We start from the raw sequence: 12,608 nt of genomic DNA, 5'->3' as shown, positions 1-12,608 counted from the left end.
TTCTGATCCTGTCTATTTGGTGTTCTATGTGCTTCTTATATTTGTGCAGAGATGTCTTTCCTTAATTTCAGGAAATTCTCTTCTACAATCCTGTTTAAGATCTGGTCAACACCATTAACCTGAAATTCTTCTCCTTTCTCTCAGTTCCTATGATCTGTAGATTTGCTCTTTTCATAGTGTCCCACATCTCTTGCATATTCCATTCCTGTGTTGTTGGTTTTTTAAAAATTTTCCATAATTTTTGCTTGAGTGGTCCAATTCTTCAAACTTTACCCTCCAGTGTTGATATTCTGTTTTCCATTTCATTCATTCTAGCCGTGAGGCTTTCCCCTGTTGTTTCAAGTTGGCTTATTAAGTTTTGCACTTCCTTCTTCATTTCTGAGTTTTCTTTAATGTTTCTCTTTTGTGAATTCATTCAGAAGTTTATCCCTATCTTCTCTTAGCTCTTTGATTTGTTTGTTTGTGTGCTCTTTAAATTCGTTATGTTGAATTTCTTGATCATGGTTATGATTGTTCTTTTAAATTAAGTGTCCTGGGTTATCTCTAGGGGGTTCTCCTTGAAGAACTCTTCTACAGAATTAGTGGAGGTTGGTGGGGACATAATGTTTTGGCTTTCCATTTTATTATTCTTTCTTTGTGGTTTTGGCATGTGAATTTCTTTTGTTGTTTATGATTCTGATATGAGAATTAAGTTGAAGTATGCTTCTGTTTGTATTATCCAGGTGCCTGGAACCTTTCTTTATTGGTTATGTAAAGCTGATTGGTACAGGGTTCAGGTTCTCTCAGGTTTAATTTGGAGGGAGCTGATGACTTCAGATCAACTATTCAGGAGTACCCACAGAAGCCTAAATCAGGTTCCAGTCATGTACACTCAGGCTTCCTTCACCAGGTGGAGGCAGGATCCAGGTGCTCTCAGGCAGTTCCCTGCATTCTCAACCCTATGCCAGAGGAAGGCCAGACAGAGGCCAGAACTGAGTATTCTGGTGTCTGCTGAGATCAGAGCCACTACACAGATAGAGGTCTGAACTCACCCTCTCAGCCTGTCTGCTAGTATCTCAGCCTTAGCCTACCAAAGCCAGATCTGCCCTGGGGCTTTCCGAGGGGCCTCACAAAACCCTGGGTAGGGGGATGAATATGGTGCAATTAGGGGAAGCTCACCACCGCATGGAGGCAGGATCCAGGGTCTCTCAGACAGTCTCCTGGGTTCTCAGGCCCTTTGCTAGGTGGAGGCCAGAGGGAGGCCAGAACTAGGAACTCTTTGGCAGTCTGTTGAGATCCGAGCCTGCCACGCCGATGGAGGTCCAAACCCACCCTCTCAGGTTGTCTGCTAGGATCTCCAAGTAGCTTTTTTTCTATGGATATAACAAGAAATTAGAAGGCAGATTGATGCTCTTTCAGTTTAAACAATAGTGATAAGTTCCCCAACCTTCCCAAGCATGGGCTATTAACTGGGCATACAGTACCAAGCATGGGTTCCCTGATATGGAGCCAGTCTCAAATCCAGTCAGAGGATGGCTGCTTACCCACAAACAATCCTGCTACCATTTCCCAGTAGGGTAGTTTTTTGGTTTTAGGGTTCACAACTGAATAAGACAATTGATGCCTTTTCTCACCCAGCAGCTGATAGCACCTTCTGGGAGTAGCCAGCAGGAAGTGTCCAGCCCAACGCCAACTTGCTCTCTCTATGTCTTACATCCAAGGTGTGTTTTCAGTTCAGCAGTAGAGCTTTGTCCTTTGGTTCTGGTGTGCAATCTGGAGAACTGACAAGTTCTTTGTTCTCTGGCTCGGGGGGCTTCTGGGGCTTCCCTGACCAATTCTTACAGAGATATCACACACCTGCGCTGGGGAATATTGTTTAGTAGCCCACATATTCTAGGTGCAATATTATCTAGTCATGCAGGGTAAGTCCCCTTAGTCTCTGTTTTGTGATTTTAATTTGGTTAAAAGTTAGTAGGTTTCCATGTGGCTTTTTCATCCCCATTTCATTTTGGTTAATTGTCTCTGCATACCCCCATCTCACCAATCCCCCCACCTCCCCTCCCTGTGTAAACCTTCCACTCCTAATATTTCCCTTCTTTATCTTTCTTTTACCTGTGCTCTACTATTCTCCTCCCTTAAAGCATCCTCCTCCCCATGTCCCCCTCTCTAGTTTCCTAGATTTCCCAGATATTCCATGTCAAAAAACACAACTAAATAAAGAATCAGAGCTAGGATCCAAATATTAGAGAATAGTTTGCCTTTCTGGGCCTGGTTTACTTCGCTCAGTATAATTTTTTTCCAGTTACATCCATTTACCTGAAAAATTTATAATTTTGTTTTTCTTAATAGCTGAATAAAATTCTGCTTTGTTTATGTACCACATTTTTACCCTTATCTGATGGATTTCTAGGCTACTTCTATTTTCTGGCTATTGTGAATAGTATAGCAATGAACATGGTTGTTTGGGAGTCTGTATAGTAAAATACTTTGGGGATATAGCAGTGTCATATACCAGTTTTATTTTTAGTGTTTTGAGAAACCTCCAGACTGATTTTCAGAGTCGCTACACTAGTTTTCCTTCTCGTCATCAGTGTATAAGGGTTCCACTTGCCCCACATCCGCACCATCATTTGTTGCTATTGGTAGTCTTAAAGATTTCCATTCTGACTGGGGTGAGACAGTATCAATTTTTTTTACATTTTTATTAAGCTTTTGTAATTTCATACAACCATTCTTAATCAAATTTAGATCCCCTCCCCCAGCTATCCCTCCCCCATACTCCCACTGAACCTCATGTATTTCAACATACATATTAGGCATTTGTACACGAATGTCCCTCAGTGTGAATTTGTCCACTGGAGTCTAGTCAACCCATCTAGTGATGGGATGTAAGTCATACTGTCTGTCACAGAATCTTAAAGTAGTTTTAGTCTGAATTTCTCTGATTGCTAAGGATGTTTTTCATACTTTTAAATGTTTCCTAGTCATTTATAGTTCTTCTGAGAATGATCTGTTTAATTTTATAGTCCATTTTTTGTTTTGGATTTTTCTTTTGTTTTTATTTGTTTTTTGCAGTCCATTTTAATACAATATTTTCATGAATTCCTTGAGACAATCATATGTACACACAGTATATTTTGATCATATTTATGCCCTTCCCCCCTCCAACCTTTCTCAGGTCCCTGATCCCTCCACACATAGACATATTCCTCTCCTCAACTTCGTGTCTTTTTTCTCTTTTCATAATCCACTGAGACCAATTAGTGTTATCTATACACACATAGATGTGGGACCATTCACAGGTTGATCATGGTCTCTCTACAAGGAATCACATCCCTAAAGAAAACTGATTCTCTTTTCCCTAACAGCCATCAACCATAAATAGCTCTTCAGTAAGGGGTGAGGCCTAATGAGCCCCTCTGCCCCATGCTGGAATGTTGACTGGCTTGAGCTTGTGCAGGTCTTATACACACAACCACAGCTGTTGTGAGGTCATGAGTACATCAGTTCTCTTACATCCAGAAGACGCCGTTTCACCCCAATCCTCCATGAACTCTCACTCCTACAGTCTTTGTGCCCACCCTCTCCATCGATATTCCCTGAGCCTGAGGGAAAGGAGTGTGATAAAGATGGCCCAATTCGTGTTTAGTGGGTTTTTTTTAAAATCTCTGTGAATTTCTGTGCTTTTGATAGTTTCTCTTGCTGTTGAAATCTAGTTTTATTCTTTGCAGCCTGAAAGAATACAGGATGTTACTTCAACTTTTCTATATTTGTTGAGGCGTTTTTCATCCTAATGTGTGGACTGTTTTGGAGACTGTTCTATGAGCTGCTGAGAAAATGTATATTCGTTAGTGTTTGTGTGGAATGTTCTCTAGATGTCTGTCAGTTAAACTATATCTTGCTGTGTTGTCCTAGCTGGCCTCTAACTCCTGAGCTCCATAATCCTACTGCCTCAGCCATCTTAGGATCTAGGGCTACAGCACCTGACTTCTAACACATTTATTCTACACCTGGAAATAAAGCCAATGTGAGCAGTTCAGGGCCACACCATTGGTCCCCATCTCCTAATTTAGAAGTTTGTCCAGTGTTACTACAATTTTCAATTTGGAGTTTAAAAAGCTACAGAACTCTTTTTAGGGTAAAATACTACTTTAAATCCCTTATGCAAAGGGTTTTTGTGTTTTATTCCAATTTCGGGGCATCACCGTTCTCAACGTGTAACCTCCAAAATACTGCCAAGAAAAATGATAAAGAGATTTTAGATGGAAGAGGTATTAAGTGGACAAGACTTAGAAGTGGTGGTGCTTTCATCCATACCTGCTATCCAGCTGCTGCTCCATATCCATACCTCCAGGCAAAGTGATGAGAAAACCCTCCCTCATGTACGCTCAGAAAGATTGAGATTCACTGATGCTGTAGAAGTCCACTTGCTCACTAAGCATCCTTTCTGTGACATTTATCTGAACCCAGAGAAGTTGCAGTGGACTGAACAATGAGTCCTGTCTTTACCTTCTGAAACAAGATTCTACTGCCCTCCTTCCTGAAGGATCATGAGTCTGTGTATATCCCACTCGTTGCCGACAGAATTGCTCTGTTTCCTCGCAGGAAAGCTACAGCGCAGGAGTTAAACATTATGAGGCCGATAACTTTGAAGCAGCAATCAAGTACTTTGAACAAGCTTTAAGGGAATATTTCAATGAAGATATGGAATGCCGAAGTCTGTGTGAGGGGCCTCAAAGATTTGAAGAGTATGAATACTTGGGGTATAAAGGCGGTCTCTACGAAGCAATTGCAGGTAAGGCTTATTTTTTCTTTTCTTATTAAAAATGCTACATACACTTAAACTATATTCTGATCATTTAATAGTATAGTAATAAATATTGTAAAAAGTTAAAGATTCTCTCTCGTGTTTATTTCCATCCTGTCTCCTGTTGATAATTTGTATGGTTACATTTTTGACGATTTTTCTTCCCAAAATTTTCTGATGTATTTGTAAATATTTTCTATTGATTTATAATTATGTTATTGATACACAGTAGGAAAATACTATAGGTATTTAATTTCAACATATTTTATTTTATTTTATGCCTAGCAACAAAATATGGACTTCTCCATGTAAGTACATGTGAACTCATTTTATTGTATTTTGTGACTAGATAATCTCCCATGACATGTGAACTTCATAGTTTATTTAGCTAGTCTTTACTGATGAATATTGAAATGGTTGTATTTTCATTATTACAGTAATCTAATAATGAACCCTTTTGTATAGTACTGTATGTACAATTATGCACCAGATTATTATATATAGGAATGTTGTCTTAAAATAGCAGATAATTGTGATATGCAGTAATTGGTGATATTGAGGAATTAACCTTTTATGGGAAAAAGCTCTCCTGTACATCATATTTAAATATGAACTATTTGTATTAACAATACAAATGTAACAAGTAAACCTGTCAGAAAAAGTTCATGAGAATATTTATATAGTATTGATAAAGGTAAAACTCTTGTAAGTATAACAAAACATGGGGGAAAATAGAAAAATAATTCTTTTAAATAAGACACATATACATGGGTACAGTAAACCAAACTGCTTTTCAAAAGGTAAATGGAAAATATCTCAGATATTTTATATACAAAATTATAATAGCTTTCATTAGTAAAGATTATAAATTACTATTAATAGTAATTTTCCTATCAATTTTTATTAGCAGCAATACTGCTTATTTAGCAATTTTAACATAAAAATACCACTCCTCACCTTTGTTTTGTGTATATGTATATATGTATGATACTGGAGATTGAATCCAGGGTATCGTGCATGTTAGACAAGCACTCTACCACTGAGCTATTTCTCTAGCCCTCTTTTTCTTTTTTATTTTGAGATTTGGTCTGAGTTGCACAGGCAGGCCTTAAACTCTCTCTAGCTCTAGTAGGCTTTGTACCTGCAATTCTCCTGCCTCGGGCTCTGGAGTAACTGGTATTATAGGCTTGTGCCACCAGGCTTGGCCCTTTTCTCCCTATTACTGTTCCAGTCAATGAAATGGAAACTTTGAAGCCCCTGGTCTGTGGGGAATGGGCAGGTGGCGACCGCTACCCTGTATGGGAGGTGTGGGCCCACAGAGGGAACTCATTTTACTTTGTGTGAGAGCTGTTAGCATGGCTGCACCAGTTGCCTCTGCTGGCAGTTAGGGTAGACGTGAGCATAGCACTTGCAGCAGAATATCTTGTTGCAGTTGTGTTTTGGAGTGAGCTGGCACAGGGAAGGCTTGAGGAGGCCCCCTGACAGGTAAAGCACTGGGTGCAGGGCTGTTTCTGGGTGCACAGTCCAAGGACACGTGGCCGTTCTGTAGTGGTTGGCTCATAGGCATCAGATGCTTCTTGTTAGGGGATTTGTCTTTTGAGTCTTGGACTTTGATTTTGATGTTTTCAAAATCCCTTTATTTTAGTGTTATATAATGAATTTCCTCATTTTCACCCCTTTTCCCCCCTCTCATCCTCTCTTCTCAACAAGCCCCCTCCATACTTTCATGTCTTCCTTGAATGTGTGACCAACTGAGTTTAATTACAGTGCATTGCCTGAGTCTGGTGGGAAGTTATTTACTGTAGCAAGAGTAACAGATCTGTGGTTACAAGGCTGAAGAAAATGATAACTTCTCCTCCAACAATTGTCAACTGTCAAGGATTCTTTGGGGAGGGGTGGGTCATCATGGAACCCCTCCCTCTTAAATAATGAAATGTTGTCAGACCTAATTATGTGCAGGTCTTGTGCAGGTATCAACAAATGCAGTGAGTTCATGAGTGTGTCTGCTATGTCATGTCCAGCTGACAGGCTTTGGTACATCTCCCTGTACTCTGGCTCTTCCATTCTTTCTGCCTCCTCTTCTACAGTGTTTCTTGGGCCTTGGAAGTGGCCATATAGCTGAATCCCACTGCCTGCTGCAGTAAAACACTTCTCTGATGAGGACTTTATATAGCACTAACCTATAGATATAGCCATGAGTATGTAGATGCCAGCATCACAACAGGAAAATTTGACCTATGACCTCCCTAGCCAAGGGCTGGTTTTGATGTTCTTTGTTGTATCTCTAGGCTCAGCCTCCAAGGTGATGACTGTCCCATCAGACTGCTCATACACTTCTCCCCTGTTTCTACCACCAGCCACGTTACTGATGAGACTCCGCTCCTATTCATTCTTTTAATGATAATTTTGTATTTCAGAAAGATTTAGTGATGGGGCTAAAGTGAAACAGGAAACCAAACCCGGGCTTTACTGAGTTTAGTGCCCATATTTTTAAAGTCTACATAATTAAAAATTAGGCAAAGAGTAATTTAGTCAATAACAAATAACAATAACAAATCTTTATCATTTGTTGAGAACATGCTCTTCTCCAAGATATACATACGTGTAAAATAATGTTCAACTGACATAGAAATTACTAAAGTCAGTGTGCTCTCCTAATTTCCAAAGTCTTCAAATCTCCGTAAAAACACTTACTTAGTAACTCAAACCAAATCGAATGTTGCTTTTCAATCCAACTTCAGTTCCTAACTCCATCTGATTTATTACCAAACTATGAAAGATGCTCCACACAGCATATTGTGGGTCTCCATCCTTTCGCTGTCACCCTGGTTTAAATGAGCACTACATTTTAGCTAAGCCACTGTGACTACCTCCTTTTTGTTCTTAACATGCCGATCAGTTGTGGGTACAACAGACAGAATTCAAATTCTGCATCGGCAGTGCTATTATACTTCACAGCCCTCGCCTGGCTTGCATTCCACTCATATAAAAACCAATAACCTTTCATATGTGTGTTCTCGGTCTCTCTTCATTCTTGACTTCTCACCTCTTTCACTTTCTTGGTATGCTGCTATCATCTCCCCTTGCAAACCTTCTCGATATTTTCTGGTCACTAGGCCAGTGTCCTCCTATGTTGTTCAGTGTTCAGTCCTCAAACTAAGTACAGGGTCTGGCAGATACTCAGTACTTAATAAATATTGTTAAATGAATGTGTTGGTGAATGAAAAGAATAAAGGAGAAGACAGAGCTATATAATAGCTCTGTATAGATTAAGTTGGTTAATAATGCTCTGTGTTTATGATACTGTGGATTATAAATTATGTCGAATCAATATATCTATTACGGTCAAAATCACTACATCAAATTACCGAATTATGAAGTACCCCTGTTGCCCAAAGCAAAAATTCAAGTCACCTAAAGTCAATACACTGACATGAATTATTTTGAGTATTTTCAAAAGTTTTGTTTCCTTGGATTTCTGCCCCATTAACTTCCTTGCGTTTTTATGAGCAGTCTTCTTTTAGAAGTCAATTTTACGTGTATTTTACAGTGTAGTTACTAAGTATTTCTCTACTCTCAGTCTTTTGGCGGGGGAATGGCCTGGCTTTTTCTTTATTGTATTAATGGTTCATTAATGCTGTGATTTTATGGAACATGTGCCCTACCTCCAGCTCCACATTTGTTTCTGCACCTGTTCTGTAGAAGTTTTGGCAAGTGTCCCAGATCCCATTAAGGAGACAATTTTCCATGGGTTAGTATTTAGAGACAGTCAAGTTTCCAAAGCCCATTGGCTTCTGGGAAAGAAAAAAGGTCTCCACATCCAGTTTCTTCTGCTCTTAACACCACTGCCATCACCTGAATCACAATGCCTAGTGAAGGAGCTTTAAGATAAGTCATAGCCTCTCAGGTTCAATCCAAACATTGCCAATTACAGAATATATGATAAGACCTCCTGAGAATTTGAATATATTCAATTTATTATGGGAAAAATGTAAAGTATTCCCGTGCAAGTATTTTTAGCCTCAAACTTAATAAAAATATATTAATTTCAAAAGCCATTTGAAATCAAAGAAGATGAAGAATATAACTAACAAAAATTAATGACTACTTTCACTGCAAACATTCTTGTTATGCCCAAATTTGGAGTGAAATTGGCATTTGAAATAGAGACTGGATTAGAACACCGTAGTGCTTGAACTTTAGAGTTAGAAGAGCCTAAAAGCTGGGAAAACACAAATGCTGCTTAATGTGTTTTTTCCTATTCCAATTCTGTTTGGCAAAGCCCTAAAGGATATCTTTGTTACCCTTATTTGCTATTTATTCACTGCTTTGAAAAATATTTTTCTTCAGATTTTGAGTTATTTGTGGGTACATTTTCCACATGTCCATTTTCTTGTCACTTGTCGTTGAAGAAGTGTGTGCTGGAAGGTAAAGAAGACTACAGTTTGTGAGGTGGAAGCGAACAGTTGAAGGTTGTTTCCTGTTCCCTTAAGAGATGAAACACAACTAGTGGTTCATGTCTAACATTCAGGACAAATAAAAAGAACATATGCTTCCCGGCTCGCCCAGCTATGCTTGTAAAGCAGAGGACTGAAATTATCCCATGTGGGTCCAAGTTAGCCAGGTTGTGGGAATTGGCATATTTTCCTCCACCACCCCCACCCCAGAATGGACCCTTTCTTCCTATGTCCTGGATGTCATTCTACGGTATCGTCCAGATCCAAGATGAATTGTGAATAAACAGAGAATTGTGCAACCATGAGGTCAGGTGATTTTATTGTCCTTCTCCAGGGAACCTACTTGGCCCATGCATAAATGAACCACTCTCTCTCTGGAAAAGACTACCTCCATCTTTGCTATAAAAATTTGAACTCAAGCAAAAGGAAGGTGGGATTTTCCTTGTGATATTTGCTGCTTGTTCCCTAAGCCCAGGCACTGATGAACTAGAGCCAAGAGCTAAGGGACATGAGATCCCCTGCACTTGAGGATCCTTGCTGTATTTTAAGTAAAAGTACAGAAATCATAGAAGGAGCAAGGAGAAAAGGAAAATATTGATTAGATTACTTTAACTGTCATCCCTTCCACCACTTCACCAGTTTGTGTTAAAACAGTATCTTTTGTATTAAATCTTGCAATGTCCAGGTGATGGACTGATCTGTAATTGGGTAAACTTGAGCAACAGATGTCAAGAAATGTTTTTTTATTTATCCTTTAGGAAAAATTTGACAAGCAAAGGAAGCTTTTCTCCCTTTCCCCTGCTGAACGCCACAAATGCATAGCTGTTCCATTTTCTGAATGGCTTCTTAACATCACTAGGATGTGAATACCCAGCCCTAGTCCCAGGACACTTCAGGTTTTCCGATGTATCCAAAAAGAAATTGCTGGATGAGAAAGTCCATGTTCAGCTACGTGTGTGAAATGCTGTTCAGGAGGCCAAACTCAGGACACAATGTTGTCCACTGATCACTAGCGAGGATACAGCAAGCCACTGTGTCTGAAGTTTTCGGACCAGAGAGTAATGATTCAGAGTTCTCTTTGAGTGTGCATGATTGAAGCATGCCCCTCTAGAATTTATGCTCTGATTCTGATGTGGTGTCAGCAGCCCCAAAGACACATCTCTCTCTCACTTTGCCTTCCAGATCACTACATGCAGGTGCTGGTCTGTCAGCATGAATGTGTGAGGGAACTTGCCACTCGCCCAGGCCGCCTCTCACCAATTGAGAACTTTCTTCCTTTGCATTACGACTACCTGCAGTTTGCCTACTACAGAGGTAAAGTGCGGATCATCTGTGGAGACCTTTGGGAGTTCTTTTTTGTCCGTGGGCATCTGCTCATGATTGCGACCTCTGCTTTCTTCCTGCTCGTTGCTGAAGCAGTGCAGGCTTATGCTGTTCCTTCCTCGTGCCACGTCACTGCAGCTCAGCACAAGAGTAGCAGACAGACTAGAAATAGGCAACATATGCTTTAATAGTACGATAATTTCCTAATGTTACACTACACAATTTCTTTCTCAACTTTTAAGCTTCTTTTTCAGCTCACTTTTTTAAAAAATATATTTTATTTATTATTTTTATGTGTATGTGTGTACTGCCTGTATGTGCATGTAGGTAAGTGCACCTGTGTCATGCAATGCCTGCAGAGGACAGAAGAGGCTGGGATCCCCCGTTTTATTTATTATTTTTATGTGTATGTGTGTACTGCCTGTATGTGCATGTAGGTAAGTGCACCTGTGTCATGCAATGCCTGCAGAGGACAGAAGAGGCTGTCGGATCCCCCGGAACTGGAGTTACGGACAGTTGTTAGCTGCCATGTGGATGCTGGGATTTGAACCTGGGTCTTCTGCAAGAACAGGCAGTGTTCTTAACTACTGAGCCATCTCTCTAGCCACTCAGCCTACTTTTAATAGGAATGCATTTACATGGTCCAGAGAATTAATATCATAAAAGTGCTACCCTCTTTCTGACTCTACAACCCACTTTTACTTCCTCTACCTGAGTTTCTTATACTCCTAAAATGTTGTACATGAACAATAAATATACTCACATAATTTCATTTCCCCTTTATTGCACAAAGACAGAGTATTATTTATAATATTCTCTGTAGGGCTTGTTACTTAATACATACCAGATGTTCTTTTAGTAAGTTAGGCCTAAGAAATTACCATATTTTAGATCAAAATGTTTAAATTCTGGCAATTTTATATGGTTTAACTTCAGTATATGAGTGCACAGAGATTTTCCTTGTTCATCTTTCTTTATGCCCGCATGTCATTGTAGTGTAACTTATTTTATGTGTCTCTCATTGAGAAGCTACTGTGTTGTTGGTAACCTTTTGTGACTGCAGTGAACTTTCAAGTGGATAACATTTTACATGCATTTCTGCACAAATATCTACAGGATAAATATCTGGAAGTTCAGTTACTGGTTGAAATGATTTATTCATTTGTATTTTTGATTCATGCTGCCAATTTTTCCTCCATATGGATTATATTTTCCACTGTTCATCATTAGACTGTATTATAATATGTTTAGATATTCCATAGGTAAACTTTGGTAACTCAAATAACTTTAGTTTCCATTCATTATTGAAAAGGAGATATTGAATAGCACTTCTTAAAAGAATTAGTGTAATTCAGAATACTGAAATCATCATGGTGTCCTGTATCTTCCTCTTGGGGAAACATGCTTGGATGGCAGTCACCTGGATTATTGGCCCATCGTGACTCCTGGCTCATTGCACTTCTCATTATTTATCACTATTTTCAGCTTTTTTATGGAGGTCAGCAGTAAAGAAATAGTTTCCCTTTTAAAATAATAACTCTGAGGCCAACATACTAAAACGATTCTGACAAATTCACTCCCTTTCTAGAAGCAAAATATTACTCATTATTCTGGTACTTATGACAATAATAATTCATGTGTTCATCATGAGCAGTGAGTACAAAAGAGTTAAAAGAGTTGTTTATTACTATTTTCATTAAAAATTGGAGCCATTTTGAGTGTGTGGATAGATGATATAGATAGACATAAATAAATAGATAGGTGATGATAGATGATAAATAGATAGATAGATAGATAGATAGATAGATAGATGATAGATAGATAGATAGATAGATAGATGATAGATAGATAGAGATAGATATAGATAGATAGATAGATAGATAGATAGATAGATAGATAGATATAAATAGCCATAGATAGCTAGGCAGATAAAAGATAGATAGATACAGAAGTACATACCTGTAGCCAAGTGAAGGACAGGTAGATGGAGAAATTAAATGGCTGTGTGGATAGATACGACATATGAGATAATTTATATATAT

The 12,608-nt window shown here is 39.0% G+C and overlaps 1 protein-coding gene across 1 annotated transcript in view; it reads left to right on the top strand.

Moving 5' to 3' along the window:
- P3h2 (prolyl 3-hydroxylase 2) overlaps positions 1-12,608 on the top strand; it is a 193,273-nt gene that overhangs the window by 143,139 nt on the left and 37,526 nt on the right. The window contains exons 4-5 of the mRNA XM_008839688.3: positions 4,585-4,774; positions 10,426-10,557. Of these exons, the coding sequence (XP_008837910.2) occupies positions 4,585-4,774; positions 10,426-10,557 (322 nt within the window). The remainder of the gene's footprint in view (positions 1-4,584; positions 4,775-10,425; positions 10,558-12,608) is intronic.

The sequence above is a fragment of the Nannospalax galili genome, unplaced genomic scaffold (genome assembly GCF_000622305.1).
Source record: "Nannospalax galili isolate Female #2095 unplaced genomic scaffold, S.galili_v1.0 scaffold559, whole genome shotgun sequence".
Classification (NCBI taxonomy): Eukaryota; Metazoa; Chordata; class Mammalia; order Rodentia; family Spalacidae; genus Nannospalax; species Nannospalax galili.
The sequence above is the reverse complement of the archived record's forward strand: the minus strand, read 5'-3'. Positions and strand labels throughout refer to the sequence as shown.